This window comes from Myotis daubentonii, chromosome 14 (genome assembly GCF_963259705.1).
Source record: "Myotis daubentonii chromosome 14, mMyoDau2.1, whole genome shotgun sequence".
In the NCBI taxonomy this organism is placed as follows: domain Eukaryota; kingdom Metazoa; phylum Chordata; class Mammalia; order Chiroptera; family Vespertilionidae; genus Myotis; species Myotis daubentonii.
The window spans coordinates 44,908,195-44,935,043 of NC_081853.1; the positions used below are offsets into that span (position 1 = coordinate 44,908,195).

Sequence of the window (26,849 nt, forward strand, 5' to 3'; positions counted from 1 at the left end):
AAACACAATTCTTAGCTCAAGAAGGAATAGTTTTTCATGCAAACCAAGAATCTTTATGCAGATATTAGATTCCAAAAGGCAATCAATATATGCCATTTTATTCAACTATTGGGGACAGAAAATATTCTCTGGTGTAATTCATTTTAAAATTCGACATTAAAAGTGTTGTTCACAAACTCACACTAAAGAAATGGTTGAGAAAAATGTTTATTTCAAAGAAGTGAGTTGGGGCCTCTGGGGTTTGCTTCTGTCATTCCAGCCCTGTCACCTCCCCATTTCTTAAACAAACTGCCTAATACTCCCTTGACCACTTTGTGCTTGCATTTGACGTTGGATTATCCTGTCTTATTCTTCCCAGACCCAAACCCCCAGTTAATAACAGGAAAGCCTGAGGTAAGGGAGCTTGAAGTCCTTTACATAGGAGATGGTTCAGACCCTGGCTGGCCTAGGGAAAAAGTAGGAATTCAGAGGAAAGGATGATTCTAGAAACCTCACAGACACTTTGGTTGCTGATGGTATTTTGAGATTTAGGATTAGGGAATGGATGAAGTTAACATCAAAGTTCTAACATGGAGGCTGGAAGAATGACAGCGACATGGAAAAAATGGGGTAATTGTGATGGGTGGCTGGTGTGGAAAGATGGGAGATGAGAGTAGATATTAGGAGTTGCATTTTGACAAACTGCCTCTAAGAGGCATGTCTTATAGTCATTGGAAATATGCACTGGGGCAAATAGGAAATCCTGGAAATGTGTGTTAAACAGATTGTAACAGCAGGAAACAAGGCTGGATACTGCTAAAATGTGCCCTCTTGTAGGGATTAAAGGCTGTGTTTATTCCATTTTTATTGTACACCATGTAGCCTAAGTATTTATTAAGCACCTACTTGCTATTTGATAAGTACATACCTCCCACCCCTGATAAAATAGCTAATGTGTCTTCAGGTTAAAACTCAGCCAGAAATGTCCCCACTGGAATCTGATGAATGTGTTTATTGTGCCTGTAGGTGGCATTCTGAGTTGTGGTTGAGGATATCTGTGATAGTTATATAGACTAAGATCACTGGCATTACAGAGATGAATGACAAATATTACCAGTATACATTTTTTTTTATCGTTAACATTTATTGTATACTTACTAATTTCCAGGAGCCATTTTGGTTGCATTAGCTCACTGAGTTTTGGTAAGAACCCTGTGACACGGGGAGTACTATTTCTATCCTCCTCACATGAATGAGAACGTTGAGTCTCAGGGAGGCTAAGGCACGATGCAAAGGTCACAGAGTCCATAAGAGATGCAGCAGGGACTTCAACCCAGGCAGTCAGTGCAACTTTAGAATTTCTGATGATATGCCTGTATGAAAAAGCAATAAAGTATAATGAGTACTATATCTACTTATTTTGGCATGTATAATTAAAAAGACCCTCACATTGTATATCCTAAGTTGCTGGAGGTCATTTTATCATTTCCGTTTTCTCAGAAAGAGTCTGACAGTTTAAAGGAGTGATCTACTGGGGGAGATTTTACTCCCAGGGGACATTCATGAGTGTGTGAAGACATTTTTGGTTGCCATAACTGGGGGATGGGTGCTGCTAAAATCTGGTGGGTAGAGGCCAAGGATGCTGCTACCACCCTCTAATGAACAGGACAGCCCTTCAAAAAAAGAAGTGTCCTGTCCACGTTATCAATAGAGCTTAGGTTGAGACCCTGGGTTAGAGTGAAATAAAGGGGACCTTGACTGAAGGGAGAGAATGGTGGCTGAGTCTTGCTAACGAAGTCTTTTCCCCATGAAGAAGCAGGTTTGGGAGGGGAGAAGAGATCAGATAGATTCATTCATTTGCTTGTTTACTCATAGAATCACCATCCACAGAGTGATTTCTTTGTATCAGGAATTGTGCTGGAGAGTAATGCGGAGGAAACAATCTACGGGAGTTGCTTTGGAGAAAAGGAAGGAACAGAGAGTTAGAGGCAAACCAAAGATGCTTGGCTATTGAACATGCGCTGGGCAGAGCTTTGGTGTCAAGAGTGAGTTGTGTTCTTTTGTCAGAGAAGGAGATAACATGCTACCTTAGAGGTCTCTAAGGAAAGTCACAGTGGACAGACTCCGAAGCCATAGGCTGCTGTCAGGAGCCCCTGGGAACTTCGTTATGTCCCGTTTATAGCAAGCTCACGCTGATCGAAATGCAGGGCCAGAGAGGGGAGAGGGCATCTATTGTTCTCAGAAGTCCACAGAGTCGTGATGTATATAAGTATGTGTGTGCATGTGTGGATCAGAGAGGCCGAGACGCTTGCATTGCTCTCGAGGTGCTCTGCTGGCCTGGGAATAGGTGCTGGCTTTGTTTTTCCAGTAACAGCCTTTTCTGTTTCCAGCAGTCCTATGCACCAGCTCCCCACCCCATGGCTCCTCCCAGCCCCAGCACAAACAGCAGCAGCAACAACAGCAGCAGCAACAGCAGCGGGGAACAGTTGAGTAAAACCAACCTGTACATTCGAGGCCTCCCACCAGGCACCACTGACCAGGACCTAATCAAGCTGTGCCAACCGTAAGTGCCCTTCTGCTCTGCGCCTTTCTAACCCACGTGCTCGCCCACGTGGGCTCCGACCACGCCGGCCTTGGCTCTTGTACCCCATCCTCCCATTCATTGGTGTCTCAGTGAGGAAGATGCTGTTGTCTGAAGGGATTTAAATTTGAGATCTAAGTCCAGCTTACTTTAGGGAATGAATTTGTTTAGGGTATGAAGTGGGGATTCTTGAGCAGATATACATGGGAGTGCTGGCCGGGTGTGCATGTATTGACTAGGAAGATAATGGGCAAGCATTGAGTTGGGCCCTGAAACCTTGTGGTTGGTGGAATCCATGATGAATCTCATGAAAAAAAAAAAAAAAAAAAAAAGCTTACCCGCCCCCCCCGCCCCCCGCACGCTCAGAAGTATTAGTGGGAAAATCTCAAAAACTCAGAAGTGATAGATTTCAGCATGGTTATCTCCTGTGTTGCAAACTTCCTGGCCAGTGCTTGTAAATCTCAATTTAAGGGGAATCAGGTAATCGGAGAATTGTAAGGCAAATGCTCTAGTTTCATTAAAGACATCTATTTCCAAGTCCAGTGAATCTACTTTCCACCAAGGCCAAGAACTACACTCGCCAAGTAGCTTCGTATTTTCTAGGAAATGTGGTAATGATTAAACGCCCTTCCAAAATATTTTCATTATTCCATTATCTACCAACACATATTATCAACTCTCTTATTTCTCTGACAATAAATCAAACTATTTAAATTTACCTTCCAAATCACATTAATGATGGGTAATGAATTAAGAATCATAGATCAGTACTTGTAGATTATTGTCTGGTGATTTTCAAAGTCCTATCAGCCCCCTGTTTTGTGATTTGATTGTGCCTTAGCTGGGCATTTTTAAATTAGGGGAAACTATTACTCAATTGTTCTTTTTCTCTTTTGCAATCCTTTTACAAGAAGGTTGAGAGGATATTTATTTTGTAAATTTTCCAACCTCTAAAATATTGGAAGAGGAAAACAAAGCAGGCAGTATTTATTTGCCTTTGTTCTGTTTTTTTGTTTTTTGGTGTTTTTTGTGGTTTTTTTTTGAGATTGCGAACAAATAGCAAAACAACAGGAAGTGGCAGATAAACCAAAACACAAATAATGTTACTATATAACCAATAGACTAGGCAGTATGTGGATTAGGGAGGGGGCACTTTGGAAAAAAATTTACTTAGAAGCAGTTTTAAAAAGGAAATGGAATGTGCCAGGGCTAAGACATATGAATATGTTAGGTTTTGGTCTATAAAATGTTGAGGTTGAGAATTGGAGGGTAAATCACTCACTTTTCTTTTGTTCTTGCTGTTAGAAAGATCTAAGCCATTTTGAAAAGTAAGAGCTTTGAAAATGTGAAAGATTTCAGCTTCAGATGAAGTATCTCCTCAATGGAATCTGATGTGAAAAAGAAGGGTAGCTATTAAATGTTTTGTATGTGAGTCTCATTCATAAAAAGAAGAATTATTGGATAATACAGAAAGATTGTTTCCCCATACAAGTCAGAGCATTCGTTGAACCATAGATTTCTGGGGCCCAAGAAATTATGATTCACTAGGTTTGGGGACAAGCATATGCATTTCTCATGGGTTCCCTGCTGTTGTTGATATTGCTGTGTTTTTTTTTTCGGGGGGGGGGGGGATATACTTCTCTCTGTAATAATATGAAGACCACTGACTATTTCTCATGCATCAAGTTTCACTTAATATACGCCGGTCGTTGAGTTGGACTTCTGTGCATTACAACCTACACAGCTTCTCTATGATCTTGAGGCAGATCATAGATCCTCTTTGAGCCTCAATTTCCTCTTAGAAGAGTAGGTTACCCTGTAGTATCAGTGGTGTGCGAGGGCTGCCCATGATTACTGTGCTAGAGCCACTTGTTAAATGTTCTGGAAATCTGTGAGTGATTTGTTTCAGACTCAGTATCTTGAAGTTGGCCATGGTGGGAGTATTTGTATTATAGGAATAAGGGAGCCTTACAAATCAGGCATTTAACATTTTTTATCTCTTTTTTATTTTTTGGAGAGCTGGTTTATGAATATACCACTGATAGAGCATTATACTATGAAATTTTGTGTCAGTATCCATTTCTGCAAAAAAAAAATGTTGCCAGAAATGAATAAATGGAAAGTGTTCCCTAAATGCCTGTATTGGCATTTTTAATTTAGCAAAAAGATTTAGTGACACAGAAACATTATTTTGAGAAAAGAAGTTTTGTTTATATTTCTTGTGTGCATTTGAGAAATGTAAAGAATGCTAAGTGCACAGAGGGTAATGGTTACATGTTCATATTAATTTTTGCTAGCTAATAAGATGTGGCTCATTCTAATGTTACTGTAAAAATGTTTATGGGTTTTCCAGCTTCTGAAGTGGTCTAGACCTGGGGTTTATTGCTTAGATTCATTTTCCTCGAGAATCTTACAGAATGAATGTGATCGGGCAGTGGAATGTAATAGAAATAGCTGTGCACTAAGGGGTCTGGGTTTCAGTCCTGGCTGTGCCATCAACTGAGTAGTGGCCTTAGACAAAGGATTTCTCCCCTCTTCACTTTAGTTTCCCCTATGGAGAAAACAATGTGTTTGAACTCGATAATCTTTTAAACTTTTTTTTTTTTCGTTCTAAAATCCTCTTATTTTATTGAGCCCTTCATTAATTAGCAATAAAACCTGCTCTGGGCCACCTTTTGTATCTTTCAACCAGTCCCCCTTTGCAGAATGGTTGGACCACAGACTAAATTGACATAGCTGCATGAATCTGACCTGATGGCTGGAGACGCCTTTGCTATAAGACGAATGCAGATCATGTGTCAAGTCCTGGGTCCTCGCTTGTAGTGTTGGTTTCTTCCATTGCTCATTACTGTTTTACATGAGCAGTCTTCTAAAGATGCAAGTCATTTTGCATTGGGATTACTCATCCAGAATTTTAAAATAATTTCATCTATAAAAATAGAATATTTATTGGTTTAAATGAACTTGATATCAGGATCAACTTTCCATATTTATTCCTATGAAATTGTACATATTTTAGAGTTAATGGTATCTTATAATATAGAAAATGCAATATTTGCTAGTATCCATAGTAATGAAATGATGGAAAATAGAGATATACAAAAATGGCATAGATATATTGAATTATCTGCATTTGAATGCAATATTCATGTTAATACTAATGAACAGCAAGGAAATTATATTAAAGAAAAGCAGTTGCATTATTTCACCATGAATATTCTGAGAGCAAATTCTGTTAAAGTATCCCATTCACATTCATCATCAAATCTCCTATGTTTATATTGCAAGACTGAAAACTAATAGACATGAAGAATGACTTCACTCCATGGAAAATCTCTAGTTACAACTATGTTTTGGATGAATACATTGCATTGTGTGTCTTGTAGGAAATGCCTTATAATGTCTTCACCTTGAAAATTCTCAAGGAACTTTATTGTGTTCTCAATCAAGCAGTATTTACAGATTACCTCTGTTGCATGCCAAACAGTGGGCTGAAGATTCAGTGGTGAGTACATGGAGAGAAGGGCCTTGCTATAGCAGAGCATATGTTTTCCTCGACAAAATAGGATGTCAGTTAAATAGTTATATGATTTTATATGGAATTGCAACTATACATGCAACAAAGGAGCACGGAACTAAGAGTCTTTGCAACATGGGAGGGTACCTAGTTAGGACAATGAGCAAAGGCATCTCTGAGGAAGTGGCAGTTGAGCTAAGATCAGAAGGAGGAAGAGGTTTCACTAAGTGAGGAAGGACAGAAAGGACATTCCTGGTGGAAGGAACTTCATGTGTGTAGGGCTATTGGCTGGAGACAGCATGGCAAACATAAAGGGTTGGAAACAAGGCCCATGTGGTTATAGCAGAGAGAAGGAGTTGGAGTAAGGAGCAGTATGAACTAGAAACATGGAGACGAATAAGGCGATGATCCCTTTGTACATCAGGTTAGGAGCTTTGTTTTACCCTAAGAGCAATGGAGAAGATCGCTAAATTATCACAAACAGGAAGGTAACATAGAATTTGTTTCAAAAAGGTAACACCAACTGCATAGTGGGAAGAAAGGATCCCATGTGATCAGGGAACAATCAGAGTAGGAATAGGTGAAAAGTGATCGGGTAGAAGAATAAGTTATGATTAGAGAAGCAGGCATGAGACTTAATAATTGTGGTGTTGGAACAATTATGTGTGGTGAAAGATGTCTTTTTTAATACACATTTATTTTCCTATAAAAAAGCAAGGACTTAAGAGACAACCAAATGAACTCCAAAAAGAAACAATGAAGTAGCACCAAATAGGACCCAAATCATTGATTTTTAGTCTCTTTTTCTTACCTAGTCATGAGTGGATCATCAATATAATATTAAATATTGAGTGGCTACAATATTAAAAGCACTAAAGGCAAATACAGTGGACCTTGAACAACATCGAGTTAGGGACACTGACTCCCACCATGAAGTCGAATATCACATACAACTTTAGACTTCCCCAAAACTTACCTACTAATAGCCTTTGTTGACCATAAGCCTTACCATAACATAGTCAATTGACAATATTTTGTATGTTATATGTATTATATACTTTATTCTTACCATAAAGTAAGCTAGGAGAAATGTTATTAATATATTAAGAAAATCATAAGGAAGAGCAAATACATTTAAAGTACTTTACTGTATTTATTGATACCATAAATTTATAACATCTGTTCACAAGATAAAGTATCTGTCAGTATCTGTATCAATATTGTCATTATAATGCAAAACACTGTAAATGTTATATGTATAACTAACAATAGACATAAAAAGTGAAAAGGTATTGTGAAAAAGAAATTCATGTTTATTTACAGGTTTAATGATCCTTGCATTGATAACCAAGAAGCAGCAATATGATTGCTTTTTGGTAGTCTAGTGTAATTGATATGATTGCTTCAGTAGTAGTAAGAAAATCTCCAAACATTTTTCCAGTATGTTTATTGAAAAACTTCCATGTATAAGTGGACCTGTGCAGTTCAAACCCATGTTGTTCCAGGGTCAGCTGTATAATGAAAACTAACACTTCAGTTGATTATACAATTATGTTCAGGGAATTGTTATCAGTTGGAGGCTATGGGTGCAATACTTATATGCCTTTTATGCTTATTTCAAGAAGAGGAGATTGAAGTGGAGGAAGGTAGATTTGCCTTAATCAACTGAGGATATCGCAACATTTTGGGATGAAATAAAATTTTCATAGTATAATTACTTTTCACATATTAAGCTATATTTCCTCCTTCAAAGAAACTGGAAACATATTATTGTAAACATTCCCTTGAAACACATTGAAATTACTCTTAAAAAATAAAACCACACATTTAACATAATGGACAGAATTATAAATGTAAAGAAAATTCATTAATGTGTTTATATTTTCCATGTGAACAATACCTTTTATCTAATCATTTTCATGACTTATCAGTTTTAACAAGTACAATGCTCTTAGAAAGCCCTAGCTAGCCTGGCCCGCATGGCTCAGTGGTTGACCATTGACCTATGAACCAGAAGGTCACAGTTCAATCCCAGGTCAGGGCACATGCCCAGATTGCAGGCTTGATCCCCAGTGTGAGATGTACAGGAGGCAGCCAGTCAGTGATTCTCTCTCATCATTTCTCTCTTTCTCTCTTTCTCTCTCTCTCTCTCTCTCTCTCTCTCTCTCTCTCTCTCTCTCTCTCTCTCTCTCCCTCCCCCTCCCTCCCTCTCACTTCCTCTCTGAAATCAAAAAATATATCAAAAAAACAAAACCCTAGCTGGACATTGCCCCCACTTGCACATAGTTAAGTAATGTAGTGCTAGTAACTACATTGTGCATCTGCAGAGTAAATTATCCTGTTCCATGTGCAACGATGCTGCTAAGGCCACCTGAAGCAGAATGAAGGCAAAGAAGGGAATCACTTGGGTAGGTGCACACATATTTCCAGTCATCACCAGAAGACCAGGAAGGCAGCTCCCGGCCCTTCATTTTTCTCTGTAAATGTTCTCTTGCTCAAGCTCTGATGCCCTAGCATGGCTCCCTTGAAATTGAGGCTGTAAATGTCACTTTAACATTTAACAACAGACAAGAAACACCCACAATGAAAAGGGAACAGAGTAGGAGTGTTTTATGCTCAACAGCTGAGGGTCTACCCAGGCTCATCTCCTGGAATTTTACCCAACCCCGTGGTTAAGGTGAGCACTGAGCGCTGAGTAGGAAGAACTGACTCAAGTGACATCCGGGCTCCAAGTGCAGAGTCCATTATACGTGGTGTCAGACAATTTTGACAAATGCACCAACACAATCAAACCTTTTATCAATTTAAAAGGAACCTTGTCACAGTAATCTGTCAGACTGTTCAGATACAACAAAGGAAAACAAGTCGTCATGCACTCTGGGGTAACTGAGTAAATAAGAAAAATATGACTGGAATTTTTTTTTTTTTTTTTTAGTTCTTTCTTACTGTGTCATAGGAGATTTAAAAGTTCCCTCTAATAAGACCCGAGGAAATTTATTAGGAGCTTTCTTCTGCAAGTCGGACTCAAATTACGCAGCTGCTCTGGAGGTGTCATAAATCCGGGTGGTGGCAGGTGTGAGTAGGAAGTGAATGTGCAGATCTTTGACCCCTGCCTTTGTGCAATTTAAATGAGAGAGTGCCTTGAAGGCCCAAGCTAGATGTTTGAATTCGTTGAGTCAGCATGGAGCTGACACTTGGCTACATATATTAATTCAGATTCAGGTAGAGTTATATTTGCTAACTATATATTGTAAGCCAGACCTAGTTTGTAATTAATAAATGCTTATTGTTAATAAATTTTGTATCTATCTGTATTAGTAACAACCTTTATTGTGTTAGTATTACATACCATGTACTCTGCTGAGTTTTTATGTTATCTTATTTAATGCTCAGAACAACCCTATGAAGTGGGAACAATAATTACCGAGTGATAATTGAGTAAACTGAGGCTCTAAGGCAGTGGTTCGCAACCTTCCTAATGCTGCGACCCTTTAATATAGTTCCCCATGTTGTGGTGATCCCCAACCATAAAATTATTTTCGTTGCTACTTCATAACTGTAATTTTGCTACTGTTATGAATCATAATGTAAATATCTGATATGCAGGATGTATTTTCATTGTTACACATTGAACAAAATTAAAGCATAGTGATTAATCACAAAAACAATATGTAATTATATATGTGTTTTCTGATGGTCTTAGGCGACACCTGTGAAAGGGTCATTCGACCCCCAAAGGGGTCGCGACCCACAGGTTGAGAACTGCTGCTCTAAGGGTTAAGGGTCCGGTCCAAGTGTACACAGCCACCAGGATTCATAACCCAGCTCTGACTTCAAAGCCCTTATTCATCACCATTACAACATTAATTTAATGAGAACGAGGGTAGTTTAAGTCACGGGTTCTCAAACCCATGGCTGCTCATGAGAATCTCTTGAAGAGCTTTAAAAGTACTGATGCCTGCATTTCACTCCCTGGGAGTCTGATTTAACTAGTATGTGGTCAGCTTAGACACTGAAGTTTTTAAAAGCTTGCTCAGGTTATTCGAATATGAACAAGGTTTGAGAACCCCTTGAGTCAATGCTGCCCACACTAATCAGCAAACATAATTTTATACTTCGTTGAAACTTCCTTGCTCTGACTTTCGTAGAATCTGGAAATTTCATAGGAGTGCCAATTTGATTTTAATTAATCATAAGATTTAATAGTAAATTTTATTAAGACAATTTTAGAATGAATCGGGCTTTCTGATTACCAAATGGAATATTTAGATTTAGATGTGAAATATAAAGCCCTGGTCTCCAAGAGTGCTTTAAGAATGCACCTGGTAGGATCTCACTTTCCTTCCTCACATAATTTTCATAAGCCAAGTATCTTCTCTTCAACATTTCACTTGTTAATAATATTTGTATTTAATTGATGATGAAGCAGGACGCCATACCTATTTTGACACATTATTAAACACACACACACACACATATATATATGTGTGTGTGTATATATATATATATATATATATATATATATATATATATAATGTGTGTGTATATATATATATATACATATATATATTCATATTTTTCATACTAACTATAGTCTAGGAAATATAAATCTAGTGAATCTTAAAAAAATAATCAGCATTTGGAGGACATCCACAAAATGATTGTCCCACTGATTCATCATCCATTCATTCTTATTGTTTTCACTACTTTGGATGAAGATTCTGCTGAATGTCCATGATATTTGAAAAGCGATTTATTTGCATTGCTGATAGCTAATAAAACTTTTTCATATTTATCCTAGAAACTGAGAAAAATAAAAATGAATTCACTGAGCACACCAGTTAACTGTGGTTACTATGTTGGTGGTAGTACACACAGAAAAAGGGGGGATGGGAAAGAGAATGATCAGCTCTCTCTGGATGTGACAAAGTCCTGGGGCCTGGGAGAAGTTGAATTCCAAGCAGATTGTGTCTGTGTATGAAATTTTGAGGAACTTAGGGTTCAGGGGCAGGTCTCTGGCAAGTTCAGATGACATTTGGGTTTCAGGGTGCCCAGTGATCTCCTAATTGTCAATACAGCTGACTTTCTGTAGTCCTTATTTCATTTGATCTCTCTGCTACTTGATCCTGTTGGCCTCTTCTTTACTCTCAAGACCTTCTTCCTTCTTGGTTATCCTGTCCTTCTTTCCTGGGTCACTGCCTAGTTTTGGGGAGGTTCTTCTTCCCAGCTTCATTTTCTCTGCCGGCCTCTTATTGAATATTTTGGTGTTTTCCTGTCTTCTCACTTCAAAAACGATCTATTCTTCTCTACTTAATTTCAGCTTGTCTGATGACTATTAAGTCTATATTTCTAGCTCATGTAGACATGTTTCTTCTAGTCCTAAATCCATATCTCATTATTCCCTGGACAATTCCAAATTTGAATCTTAAGAGCTATGAAACTCAATGTCCTATAAAGACTATTCCTGGACTTGTTTCTTTTTCAATGTTTCTTTCTCTATGAATGGCACCATTATCCATCCAGTCACTGAGATTAAAAACAAAAACCACAATTATGTTGTCATTCTTCTCCCCTAGAAACAGTTCCCAAGGTGCATAGATTCCAATTGCTTGGTGTTTATGATATCCAACATCTCTTCTGTTTCACAACTGCCATCGTTTATTTGCTTATTTAATCAAAAGTATTTATTGATTATCATCCATTTGCTAAGCACTGCAGAGAGGTTTAGGACTGGTAAGTCTCTGCATAGAATTTGCATTCTAATGGGGAGAGACAATACATGAATGAATGAATAATTAAAGAAGATAACATAAAAATATGCCATAAAAAGGTTTAAATGCCATGAAAAGGAGGTTGTATATAAAGACTAGGAGGTTACTATTGCCTGGGTGACCTTGAGATGTTATATCAATGTCAAGAGAGAGTCAGGAATATATTATTCAGGAAGAAGAGCACTTCAGACAGATGTCAGAGAGCTTATACAAAAGCCCAAAGGTGGGAATAAACTTAATGTATTTGAGGAACACAAAGGTCAGACAGAATAGGAACTAAAGAGAGATGGAGACAGTAAGAAAATGAAGATAAAAGAAAAAAAGAGCTATACCAGGGCTAAATCAGCAAAGTTTTATTTCCTAGATTTTGGATTTTTTTCCTAATTTATTTCTTTTTTTTAAGAAAGGATATTTTTTTGCTATTATATATATAGAGAGTGGATTTGGGGGAGTATGAGAAAGTCAAGCAGATGAACAAAGAGACCATTGTGAAAGTCCAAGGAGGAGATGGAAATGGCTTGGAGTGGGATCGTGTGGTAGAGGAAGTTAGTTGTGATAGATACAGTATATGTTTTAAAGATAATTCTGACAGAAATTACTGACGAATTGAACATGGCAGTGAGATTAAGCTAAATAAAAATTAGGGATAATTCTCAGATTTTGGCTTTATAATTTAGAAAGAGTATAGAGTCACTTAATAAAATAAGGAGGATTGTAGAAGGAGTAACTTTGGATGGAGATAAATCAAGAGTTCTCCTCAGTCTTGTTATGTTTTAGATCCTCTTTGACATCTAAAATGAGATACAAGTTGGCAGTTAGATATATGACTGAATTTCAAAGCAGGGTTTAGATTAAAATACATAAAAAGGGCAACATTGAAAATTATGAATGGCATTTAAATACATTGTATTGATATAGTAATATAGTACCTAATATGTGCTAAACATTATCCTAAATATTTTACATGTAAGTACTTCATAGAACATGTATTAACTAATTTATAGCTCATGACAGCCCCCATTTAATAGCTGAAAAAAAATCAGTGACACAAAGAAGTTAAGTACTTTCCTAAGGTTACACAACCAGTTACTTGTCTAGTCCAGTGTTTAAGGAGTTTGGTTTAATAGTGTCCGCTTTTAATTATGATTCATACATAGGGTACGTATATAGTAAGAAAAGAAAAGTGGTCACACAACTCAACATTCTGAGATTCTGAGATGGGGAGAAGCCAAGAAAAGGGTTTATAAAGGAACAACCAGCAAGACAGAAGAAATACAGAAGAGCAGAAAAGTGTGATATTATAGAAGCTGGGAGAAGAAAGTATCTCAAGAAGGCAGAATAATCAAGCATGTTGAATACTAGTGAGAAATTAAGAAATGTACCAACAGAAAAGTTACATTTGGATTTGTCAACGTCAAAGTCATGGGCAAGCTTGACCAGGGCAGTCTTTGTAGATGAGTAAAAACTAAACCACTTGGTGGGCCTTCTTCAGGCTCATTACCTGACCAGCCTTCCAAACGGAAATGTCTGTCTCTTCTTTGTGCCCAAACTATATCTAAATAGTTAACTTTTCTAAAAAATTTTCCCACTGGTTTTCTGATTCATCCTCCCTCCCTCTCTCCCTCTTTCCCTCTCTCCCTCAATTCCTCTCTCTATCATCTATCTATCTATCTATCTATCTATCTATCTATCTATCTATCTATCTATCATCTGTCTGTCTCTGTCTCTATTTCTACTACTATCTCTATCTCTCTATCACCTATCTATCTCTCTTTATATATCTCTGTCTCTATTTCTATATCTACATCTCTGTCTCTTCAATTACCTCTCTCTCATCTCCCTCACACCTTTCTTAACTATAAACTTTTGAGGACAGTAGACTTCTCTCATTCACTTTTAAACACCAGTGCTTAGCACAATTCCAGGTATTTAAGGGGTAACTGATAAATATTTAATGACTGAATCAAATCTGCATTCATTACTAATATCAAAATGATTTTATTGGACTTATAAAGCTTGTTCTGAGGTAGACTTGGAGTTCATACTGGGAGATATAGGAAGCAGGATCTTATCTCAGACACTGCACTCAAAGTTGTTGTGACACAAAGCATGCCGTGAAAGAAGGAATGAGGGGACTATGAAGATCTTTTATTGTGTAGAACCCAAGGAGAGTCTTGGAGGGAAGTCTCAGGATAACATGAGTCACATGTATTCGAAGACATAAATAAGATCAGTACTTTGCTTACTCACTCAGTGTTGCTCCTGAGACAGGACATAGCCTTTTTTCTTGCCTGAGCTATAAAGTTTCGGCTGTCAAACAGATCACATGTGCCACTGACTGCTAATTCTGCACGTAACACAAAGTAATCTGTGCTCATTGGATGGTGTTTGCTGAAAGTTATTTTGGCTCTGGAATTTTCCTACAGATTTCTCTCTGCAACCAAATGACTTGTGGGACCACAATATAAGAGACTATTGAAAAACACTCATGAAAGTGTTCCCTGGAAATATGCCTCTGTGTATCTGTCATCAGAAAATTGGCAGTAGTATGATGATCTGCATATGTTACTTAATCACAGGATCCAGGATAAGTTATAGTTGCAATTTATTCTTAAAACAAAGTTTAAAAACCATCTGCTTTGCTTTCTTATCTGTTACCGTATTTATGCTATCTCAAACACTGTGGTGTCTCTTGATAAATGAGAACTTTATTTTGTGCCATAAATATGCCCCTGCAATTTTTGTAAGTAGATTTGCTATTTAGTGTTTAAATCAATATTAAATGCACTCATTTTAAGTGTAGGACTTCATGAGTTTTGACAAATATATGCACCTACCTAGCCAACACAACAATCAAAATATAAAACATTTCTGTCATCCTGAAAGCTGTTTAAAAATACAATCATAGGCTAGGAAGTTCACAATTTAAAGTCACCCTACTTAAGAAAACAAGGAGCTAGCTAGCATCATACCATGAGCATGGCAGAGAATTTTGAGTCAGTTGTGGGTTCTAATTAACCACTTGCTAGATGGGTTGCCTATTAGGGGCTGATACATATTAAACCCTTAATAAATGCTAGTTATTGTTGCTCACTTCTACAATGTCAAAAATCTTTATTGACATTCACATTTATATAACTAAATTAAGTAGAGTTCACCTGTAATTGTAAGGGTTCAGCATTCAAACAAAGCATGTACAGTATTTTGGTTTTGATATTACTTCTGTCTTTTTTAGCTCTAAATAACCATGAACACATATTATCTTGTGCTATTTTCAGTCTTGCTTCTATCTGTTGTGTACTGATATATTTTTACTGTAAACATTCAAAGTATCAAGATAAATACATACAATTTGGGTTCTGTCTACAAAATGGAAAATAAAAGATATGCAAACAATTTAAAAGCATTTTTAGTTGTAGTGTATAAATATGGAATAATGATATGCATTTTACTAATAAAGTGGAAGTTTTAGAATCAAATTGATGCAAAACATTTTGACTCTTGAATATAGTAAAGCTCTTTAAAACATTTTTGGTAATCTTAGTTACCGTGCATAAATTAATGCTATGCTAATATCACTTAGATTTGATTGTTGAATGAACAGAACCGGTTGAGTTTGGTTTTAGCTTGAATCCGTTTTTATTAACTACATTTTTATACAAAGTCTATGCTTAAAATGTGTTTCCTCAGTGTATTTAATAATGTTTTAAAAATATTTTCACTAACGAGAGACCTTTATTTCAATAATTGCACTAAAGTTAGAACCAGGGGCACAGATGCTTAAATAATATCAATTACTGAAATATTCTTTCATCAATATATAAATTCAGGGCATGTCAAACTTGGTTTCGGTTGACTTCTTTCTTGGAAAATAGAGAGATCCTGTTATTCCAGGTCTCAGTACAGAGAGTCTTGTTCTTTTTACATCTTGATGAAGACCCCTCTAGGCTCCACTGTCAAATCTATCATTTTGTTAGCTATGGGCCCTTGGACAAGTTACACTGCTTTGCTGGGCATCAGTTTCACTTTCTATAAAATGAATGTAGTAATGGCAGCTCGCATTTAGGGTTGTTCAGAGCATTAAATGAGTTAATACCCAAAATACATTTGGGTATTGTCAGCTTATAATGCTTATAAGTATTTTCCCATTATAAACTGAAATTAATTTGCTCTCAGTATGAACATCCTGCATGAAGCTAGTGGTCATGTGATCCGATGATTTCCCGCTCTGTACTGAAAGGGTATATCACAACATTATTACCCCAAGTCCTTTCCAGCTCTGGAGTTCTATGATTCTGTACTTCTAGACTCTATCTTCATAAGCACAATTGCCTTCCATCATTCAAGACATAGACCTTGGTTATGGGTAACTGCTGCCCTGTACAAGAGTTTTCAAAAACAACTGAGCCCGACATTGATTTGTTACCTAAAAAAAATTGAACCTTGCTGGTTCTTGCACAGGAATCTTAGCATAGCAACCAAGTTTAAGATAGCAAGCCGACCTGTTTCACCTATTCCTGCTTCGACAGCACAGGGCAAGCCAGAGACACAATCGGTAGAGGATCTACATGTCTTAACAGAGGACCATGGCACACTTACAGGGTGAACAGGGTGATCACTACAATTACCTTTGTGCTTACTGGATAAAGTGTCCTTGGGATGCATTCGTGACCACAAACCAGAAAACAATTGTAAGCAGTGCAAGTAAAAACTAGAAATGAGGTTATCAGAGAACTGTTAAAGGGTCCCCCAGTTTGAAAATGAAAAAGAGGAGTCATCTTGCCCTAATAATCGATGACACCTCTGAGGAAGGGAAAGGAAACATATTTCCAGGGAACACTTCATGCCAGGCTCATTTTGTTGGGGCAGAAAGTGATCTGCTGAGGGCTTTGAAACACTGAGCCCTTGCTTCTGTATCACTGTGTGTGAACTCTGTTTTACTCTAGCTATAAAGCGAAAGGGCAGAATGTATTAGGTTATGGCTTCACACTATTCTGTGGAAGATGAATGCACCCATGTTCATTGCATGTTTGAATTCCAGTGAAAAGGACAATGCAGTGAGAGCTGACATTTTACAGGTGCTCTGTGCCAGATACTGTTTCAAGCACCTCATAGGTAGAGTGATCCACTCTTCCTGGCTTGTCCTGGACTTTCCCACTTTCAGCATGAAAGTCCCACATCCTGGCGATGCCTCTATTCTGGGCAAACTAGGACTCGGCTTAGAAGAACTGTACTCAACATTTGTTGATCATTTTTTGGAAACGGCTACTTTAAGCAAAAGGACATGTAAAATGAAACCAATGTTGTCATAAGCCAGTCATTTTCAACCCATGTGCCATGGAACACTGGTGTGCGCAAGAATTTTGAAAACATGCAATACCTGACTATTTAGTCAGGGGCACTGACCTCTTTTCTCTTAGATTGTCAACTAAAAAAATAACTGCCAACATAACAATAGCTGTCTTCTAATATTAAACATTAAAATAAATATGAGCTCTATGTACATTTAAGACACATTTATAAAAACCAGAAAGATCATGATTTTCCAACCCACTTATTACATACTAGAGGCCTGGTGCATGAAATTTGTGCACTCAGGGAGGTTCCTCAGCCTGTTCAGCGCACTCTTGCAGTTCCGGAGCCCTTGGGGGATGTCTGACCGATGGCTTAGGCCCACTTGTGCCTAAGCATGCAGTTGGACATCCTTAGCGTTGCTGCGGAGGTGGGAGAGGCTCCCACCACCACCATTGCACTTGCCAGCCATGAGCCCAGCTTTTGGCTGAGCAGCATTCCCCCTGTGGGAGTGCACTGACCACGAGGGGGCAACTCCTGCATTGAGTGTTTGCCCATGCAGGAGGTCAGTGTGTGCCATAGCGACCGGTTGTTCCGCTGTTTGGTCGATTTGCATATTAGCCTTTTATTACATAGGAGGATAGTTCAGGGTAGTGGGTGGCTGGAGCCTTTCCCAGCAGCTCGGGGCACAAGATGAGAACCAGCGCTAGACAGGATGGCTGTCCATTGACAGGTGCATCACAGAGGCTGGGACACTCACAGAGGCTGCGACAATTTAGACACCTGACTTCCCCTCACCTGCACATCTTTGGGATGTAGGAGGAAATCAGAGTCTCCGGAGAAAACCCACACAGACATGGGGAGAATGTGCAAACTCCACCGTTGTTTGCTTGATTTTCTGTAAGGGATCTCGGTCAGGGTTTACAAATCATGTAGTAAACATGCAGTGAAAATGGAGAGAAATACACCTTGGTGCTATCCTTCTCTAGCAGCTCACACCAAGTATTCTATATTAAATGGAAGAAATGTAGATATAGTCGGGTGCTAAGGAACCACTAAAATAAATAAACTTTTGAGAGTATGCCTGAATATACATTGTTCTGGGTGATCTTCACGTAGTCTGAAAGTGACTTTAGAATTGGTATACATTTTCTTGGATTCTTGGATCTACAGCAACCCAATACATATAATCTGGCTATTAATGTGGTTATAAATGGGAGGAAAAAAATCTACATTTACACTGAAAACTTCTTGAACCCCTGCTTCTCTTACTTGCTGAGACCGAAGCCTCAGGGACAGCAGCCGCTTGTTTTCGGGACACCACATTTAGCTCATCTCCGATGTCTGATGTTTAACCCATTCATCCAGAAAGCTGTGGTGGGTAGCCTTTGCTTTGCAGCCATTTTTTCTGGAATGCTTTTGGCCAGAAAAACTGAGAGTTAAGGCTTCCGCAGGATGTAGGTACCCCTGGCCGGGGTTTTAGATGGGGCAGTTCTCTCTCTCTCTCTCTCTCTCTCTCTCTCTCTCTCTCTCTCTCTCTCTCTCTCTCTCTCTCTCGGGGTTGGCACAGCCTAGTGAAATTGTTGAGCTGCTGCACTTCAGTCATGGTGCCCGCCCGATGGCTCGAGGCCAAGTTTGCTATTTGGCAACGAGCAGCCAGACAAGCAGCTGGTTATTGCAGCGAGCGTGGGGCCGTGACTCTGGTGCCAGATCCTTCGACCCAGTTAGCAACTGAACCCGGGAGGCTTCCCCTGGCTCTGCTCCTGTCTCGCCTCGTGGTGGGCTTTGCCCAGGAAAGCGTGGTCTCCAGCACGTTGTCCTGCCTGGGTCTTGAGCGATGGCGTTTGCCTGGAGGAGGATGCTAATAGACCACCTGAAGCTAAGGGACCGCTTGGCAGCTGTGCCCGACTCTGTGGGGGCCCTGGCCAGAGCATGCTTTCACTGGCGGCCGGTTGCAAGAGGGCAGACTCGGCCCGAGCTGCTGGCATTCCACGCCAGCCGGGGCAAAGCAGTGACAGCCCGCTGGCATCTGCCGTGGGCCCTGTTGGCATCTATTTTGCGCTGTGCTTTGTGAGAAGTGCTGAGGCTGAAGGGCCTGGGGAGCGAACTTGTCAAGAAGAAATGGGCAGGAGGAGAGAAGGGAAGAGAAACTGGCTTAAGGATTACAGCTGTAATCAAGGATGATGCCCTTAGCAATGGGTGAGCAGGGCCCTACTGAACATTCTCTGTGCCTGCAAAGTGGAAAACGCGCCTTTCTTAGGCTTTTTAGGCTCCCTTTTCTGCCAGGACTTCTGGACCCTGAGGATGGTTTGATGTTGGCCTTTGGGAGAGAGAGAGCCCAGCTTTTTGAGGGGAGGCCCTTGCCCCCCGTAGGTGTTCCCCTCCTGGGGTCTGGCACCATCTGCATGTTGCTGCAGCTGCTGATGGATTTAAGTGGAGTTAGCAGGAGTTGGGCACAGCATATTTGGAAAGCAATCATCCCTCCTTTTTTTGTTGGGGTGGGAGTGGGGAGCAGCGACTCTGGCAGGATTATTTTCCCGCTGTTCTCTAGCAGACACCATAATACCGTTTTCAGCACTGAGCCCTCCATGTCGATTCCCTGGAACTCAGAGAGCTATTCAGAATGGTTCAGTGTGAAGTCTGACAATTTGAACATAGCCATGGGGTAATTCTCAGCATCGTTCAAAGGATGCCTGTAATTTCTCCCGGGGAAAGTTGAAGTCTACTACAATGGTGGATCTATTAAAAATATTGGCACAGAGGAACAAGGGCTCTATTGTGTTTAATTGCTGGGATTCCCGCCTCACCACACAGGACAAGTACCAGCAGGATACTTTCTATGAAACTTGCCTTTTACTCTGAATATCTGATCACTTTCTGGAATGAAGTATATGACTATCACGTCTACCACTTAATGTAGATGAAGGAACTAGAATGGGAATATAGCTCCAATGTTGTATGCCAACTGTAAAAATTGTTCTCTCTCTTTTTGAAATCAGGTCTGCTAACTTTTTTTTTTTTTTAATTTGGTCATTTGGCCAAGGAACATTATTGTTGTCACTCATCATGTACAACTATCCCTAGGACTGTGCAGGTTCAGACAAAGCAAGCTCACATGCATAGTGTAAGGGTGAAATCTGATATTTGTTTAATTAATAAATACTTCACTCAAAAATAAATTTCACAATATTGGACATGAGTGTTTTTCTTATTTAGCAATCCATTTCCATTGTCAAATGAATGCATTGGCATGTGGCATTTTTTGTTCACGAATTCAAAGTTAGATAATTTGTGTTTGAGCCTTTAGCCCTCAGATAATTTGTGTTTGAGCCTTTAGCCCTCTCATTTCCCTCTTTATCTGCTGAACTCCCACTCATACCTAAGAAACCAACTCACATATATTGCATCGAGCATTTCTTATTTTTTCTCTAATTTTCACAAAAGTATTTGCCACAACATGCATCTGTGGTCCCATTCCATCTTATTTATATATTGATTATCACTTTATATATTATTTATATATTAAATATAGTATATACATATATTTAATAATTTATATATTATTACCACTCTGTGTTCTAGTTCATTTTGACCTATTCATCTCTCCTACTAGACTAGGAGCTGTTTCCTATCCATATTTGCATACATTTTAATTTCAGTGACATTGAATTGTATAATGAAGTTAAAATGTTCCTATTTATAGCAAGAACTGTTTTCAGTATACAGGTACAGTCCATTAATGTTATTTGCAGAAGTTGTTTCTATAAAGTCACTGCAAACACTGACTTGTTAGCAAAACTGAATCATTGCTCCTAATGCAGTTAGGTTTCTGCGAAACTGATCACAACATTTTCATCAATTGATCAATACACAACCTTGTTTTATGCGTGTTTCTGTTTAAAGATACCTATTTAATATAAATTGTTAATTCATTAACATGGAACTCTTGGCCAACAGTACTATAACTCATGCCTGAACAAAGGTTATCTAACATATATTTTCTCACTAAGGTGCTGCCAAAAATCCAGAAATAGCAAAACTAAAACCACCAGAACAGTAAAAGAATGTATTTGGTAAGAATATATTCTGCACATAAGAATAGCTGGCAAAACTGGGAGCTTTCAAATTCAAAGCTGATATGAAGCTCAGAGGCATGTTACAGGATGGCCTCTAAAGTGAAAATGAGGAAGTGTTTCAACATGTGCAGTGATTGGTTATTACCATGGGAGTTTGCACAGCAGAGGATTGGTTGGAAGTGATTATCTTTCACTTATCATTTTGGAAAGGTGACAAGTTTATTTTGATTATCAGAGGCATTTACAAGAAATGACCCAAGTTTTACTCATGTTCATGAAATAAGCTTGATTTAGTTTTGCTTACGTGGCTTAAAAGGTTTTGTATGTTTGGGGGATTTTTCAAGCCTGCTCTATATTTTATTTTTATTTTAATAGCACAGTGTAGCCTTCTCACACTTCGGAACACTAGAGAGCCCTTCAGCATTAGATTGAGGGCCTTTTTTAAACAGAAAGAAAAGGCACAGAAATGTGAAAAATGTGGCACTAAATAGACCGCCAAGAGGACACTTGTTTATAGTACAAGGCAGAGTGCGGCCTTGTTCAACCTCAGCTGGAGCATTCGCATCAGACAACTCAGTGTTTCACCTCATTGCACATGTCCACAAAGACCACGAAACCACCGCTGCAAGTGTTGTTGATTTGGGGCTTACAAATAAATTTTAGGAAGTAGGTAAATTCACAAATAAAGAGTCTGTGAAAAAAGATGATCAATTATATGATGTATCACTGATACATAATATGATGCTTAGTCACCATTTGCTGAATTTTAATTGGGTATATGGTGGGGAATAGAATTAGGAAACTTCATTTATATGGGGTATTTTATAAAAAGGGACTATAAAATTTTCATTGGAAGTCCATTTTATTTTAAAATTATATGACATCTAAAGCACTCCTTATGTATTGGTCATGCTTAATTCAGAAAAGAAAATTGAGAGACCCTTTAAAGACATGTTTTCTAGAAGACACTCCACACCCCCTGTCATTTGCTCTAATCTAGAGGGTAATGCAACATGAGCCAAAAAGAGAGTATTGAATGCGGAGAGGCACAACCTGAGCACAAATATCTGCACAATGGATTTGCAGCAGCAGCAATGAGCTTGACTGAGAATAGAATATAGATATGCATGTATTATTGATGATAATTCACTCTGGGGAACTTCTGACTGCAATTTATCCAGTCCACTGTGTGCCACTGGATATAGCACATGCATCTTTTTATTCATCCTACGTGGGATTTTGAACAGTACCAGAAGGACTCATAGGAAAGTAATGGCCATTTCATAGTAATAGATTTTTGGCTAATAGAAAAATGGGTATTGTACCTCCAAGACATTATTCAAATAGTGTGCATGTGTATTTGAGTAAAGTAAAAAAATAATGCAAGCTCTTACATCTTTAAATAAATATGTTCTATTAAAGAACCAAGTGTTTGTGTAGAAGGTGGTAAAAGAAATACATGGTGCCCTAACCAGTTTGGCTCAGTGGATAGAGTGTCAGCCTGCAGACTAAAAGGTCCCAGGTTCAATTCCGGTCGAGGGCATGTACCTTGGTTGTGGGCATATCCCCAGTAGGGGGCATGCAGGAGGCAGCTGATTGATGTTTCTCTCTCATCGATGTTTCTAACTCTCTATCCCTCTCCCTTCCTCTTTGTAAAAAAATCAATAAAATATATTTTTTTACAAAAAGAAATACATGGTAAAGCATATATCCTGCCATAGCCCTGATAATATGGGGGTTAAGGGTGGCATAGCAAAGGCATTAAACAAGTACATATGGGCAAAAGGGGTGAAGGGAATCCAAACGTACAACCTTATAAAATAAGTAAGTCATGGGGATGTAATGTACAGTGTGAGGACTATAGTTAAGACTGTATTGCATATTTAAAAGTTGCTAGCATAATAAATCTCTCAAGTTCTCATCACATACACAAAACATATCAATAACTTTCATACAATGACTTTCATAAAATAGTGTGGAAAAGATATAATCAGTATGAGTAAACAGGGTGTCTTTTGAGATGGCTCTTGCATATGGTGAGGCAGAAATTAAAGCATGAACAGTGTTAGAAATGGGGCACACAAGGGCACACTTAGAGACAAGTTTCAGTCCAGGTGAACCAATGTGTGTGGATTATGCAGAATGAATTGGCAAAGAGGTGGATTTGACTCACTCAAATCAGTGATGTCCTTGACTGTCTTTCTCCACCTTCATATCCAACCAGTTGTCTAGTCCTTTCATGGTTCTCTTTTGGTTTTCTCTGGAGTTTGTTCATCCTTTGCTCTTCGTCATTATACCATTACTTTCATCCAGGTGACTGCTCTCTCTTATTGAGAAGGCCTCTGGACTCTTCTCCTTGCCTCTAACAAAGGCCCTTCAATCTGCACTCTACAATGCAACTGGAGCCACCTTCGCATTAGGTGACCCAGATAATTTCACCTCGAAGCCCAGAGTCCTTCAAATGTTCCCATTGTCTTTGCATGTCACAAAGGCCACTTAGGATTAAGTAGGTCACCCATTTCCTTTCCTTATTCAACCTCACCTCTTACCACTTCTCACCTTGCACTCTATCTCAACATTAATAAACTCACCTCAAGTCACTATGATCTGCCTTCAGGCTATTATACCTGCTGTTACCTCTGCTTAGAATACTCTCCCTTCCCCACCACCCTCCTACCCAGGTAACTCCCATTGCACATGGTCAGGTGTCAATCCACATGACCATTTCTCTAGAAAGCCGTTCCTGACCCCTCTCAGATTTGACCAGATGACCTTCTGAATTTCTCACATAGTACCGTGTGCTTAGTCTATAGAGAATTAATCCAGAGCATTTTATAACCATATTTTAAAAGTGTTGGCCTCCCCTCCAACTAGACCAGTGATGGCGAACCTATGACACGCGTGTCAGAGGTGAAATGCGAACTCATTTTTTTAGTTGATTTTTCTTTGTTAAAAGGCATTTAAATATATATAATAAATATCAAAAATATAAGTCTTTGTTTTACTATGATTGCAAATATCAAAAAATTTCTATATGTGACACAGCACCAGAGTTAAGTTAGGGATTTTCAAAATGCTGACATGCCAAGCTCAAAAGGTTCGCCATCACTGAACTAGACAATAAGCTCCTTGCAGACAAGGACTGTATCATATTTACCACTCTATGCTTTTCAGCATAAATTGAATGAATTCAATAAGAGTTACACAGGTCAGTGAAGATTTTTACAGAAAGGATAGTGCTAAAATAGATACATAGTCACAGTTATAAATTATTTTGTATATTATATAGCTATGTAATATTTTCTATACAGTCATACACTCATGGTTAAACCTTCAACTTGCATAGACATAAGTATATATAAATAATAAAAGAGCTACTACAAATCTTGATAAGACCAATGGAACAAAAGCTGTTGTTTAAACCATTTTGAAAAATAAGTATCTTGAGTATTGCCAATTGCCTATGTCTTTTTTGAATACTTGTATGTAAGGGGTTAAGCTGCATGAATCTTAGCACCATAGTCTCAGCTAAGCAAAACGTATTATATAACTCTTTATAAACTGGGCTAGGTCTTCTTTTATTCAGTTTCCCTAAAATGTTTTTCTGTAATTAATTACTTTTCCTATTGGTTCATGATGTGAGGGAGCCTGGGTGGGGAAGTAAGCAATGTGACAGCAATCAAGAGATCTTATTCTGACTCTGTTACCTTAGGTGAGTTATTTTGACTCTCTGCCGAAGGGGCTGCTGGGATGGTCGATCAGAATGTGCAAGTCTTTTTTTTTTCCCCACAGACAAGTGAGTTATTGCAACATTATTAACAGGGAACTTTCCAAGGTCTACTGATAAACACATATCATCTTTTCTTTTCTTTTTTTTTGATTTTTTTGTTGTTTTTTAAATATGTTTTTTTAATTGTTTTATTGCTTAAAGTATTACAAAGAGTATTACATATGTCTCCTTTTTTCCCACCCTTAACAATCCCCCAGCCTCCCCTACCCCCCAGTGTCTTATGTCCATTGGTTATGCTTATATGCATGCATGCAAGTCCTACGGTTGATCTCTTACCCCCCCCCCCTACAACTGAACCCTCCCCGGCTTTCCTGCTGTAGTGTGACAGTCTGTTCGAGGCAGCTCTGCCTCTGTATCTATTTTTGTTCATAAGTTTATAATGGTCTTTATTATCCATGAGTGAGTGAGATCATGTGGTGTTTTTCCTTCATTGACTGGCTTATTTCACTTAGCATAATGCTCTCCCTTTCCATCCATGCCGTTGCAAATGGTAAGAGTTCCTTCTTTTTTACTGCAGCATAGTATTCCATCATGTATATATGCCACAGTTTTCTAATCCATTCATCTACTGATGGGCACTTAGGCTGTTTCCAGATCTTAGCTATGGTGAATCATCTTTGCTTTATTAACCTTAGGAAGTACCATTGACAAGGTTAGTTTGCTTGGCTTCACCATTGTCCCTACCCACCCCTCATTGTTTTACAGTCCAGTGGCCAACCTTGTCATTCAATGGAGGTGTTCCCATCAGGAGTGCCATCTGGCAGAGCTTGTCTCGAATTTGTAGGCTTACTTTTTCATTATTTTTTTCCTCCTACTACCAGATGAACCATTCCAACATCATGTGACATTCACCTGAAAAATAAAGAATGACATTATTTGTTATCTACCTGTTTAGGTTGCCGTAAAGATAAATTATATCCTTCTTATAAACTGTCCTCTGTTTCTTAGGCATAGGTGCTTATCATCATGAGGGGTATGCATTCATTCATTCAGTCTTAAACTCATTTAACTGATACCCATTCCTGCCAGCTATTAAGCCTCTGTGATAGGGACTGGGAATCCAAAGGGATTAAAGATCCAGCCCATGAGGGCCCTAGAGGTGAGTGGAGGGACAAAGAGAAGGGAATAATCATAGCAGAGTACTAACTTGTAAGTGCATGGTTTCTAATTTAAGACATTCCTTTCTCTGGTGCATTTATGCTATAGAGGCACTTTGAGTATGTGCAGCAGAAAATTTGAACCAGACATGTGCTAAAGGGAAGCAAGCATCCAGAAATGAGAGAACCAGAGAATCACAGGGTTAGAGTGGGCCTTAAAACACATCAAATCCAAACTATTTTCTAAAGCTTAAATTCCATTTGAAACCCAAGTGTCAAGGGGTCCACTGGCTTAGCAACAACATTTCTAATGAGATGTGCTCCCTATCTCAATATATTCCGTGTCCCTGTTGATCAACTCATTGCTTATGAGGTATTTTCTTGTAACAAGTCAAAATATATCTTGCCATACAGAGCAAAGCTAGTTCTTCTTCAGGATAACAGGCTTACAAATATAACAAGGTAATTGTCAGTGCCCTTGGGTCTTTTCTCTGGGCTAAATAAAATCGATCCACCATTGATAGAAGTCTGTTTATTTTCCCAAAGTATTTTCTGAATACACACAATAGAACAGTATTTTTCAGTGTGTCAGTTACAATCAGTGGGTGCTGCGATCAGTCTGGTGGGTAAGAATTAGAATAACATAGCATAGAACCAAATATGTAATGTCAGGATGTTTTAAGTGCAAGTATTGTTTTGTGAAGTGTTCATTTCAGATGTCTGTGCACATCTATTTGTGTGTCTGT

The 26,849-nt window shown here is 38.7% G+C and overlaps 1 protein-coding gene across 12 annotated transcripts in view; it reads left to right on the forward strand.

Moving 5' to 3' along the window:
- RBMS3 (RNA binding motif single stranded interacting protein 3) overlaps positions 1-26,849 on the forward strand; it is a 621,282-nt gene that overhangs the window by 139,915 nt on the left and 454,518 nt on the right. For 9 of the 12 annotated variants that reach the window (XM_059664136.1, XM_059664139.1, XM_059664128.1 and 6 more), the window contains exon 2: positions 2,370-2,542. In XM_059664136.1, the coding sequence (XP_059520119.1) occupies positions 2,370-2,542 (173 nt within the window). The remainder of the gene's footprint in view (positions 1-2,369; positions 2,543-26,849) is intronic. The other 3 variants (XM_059664138.1, XM_059664127.1, XM_059664131.1) reach the window with 1 other exon arrangement.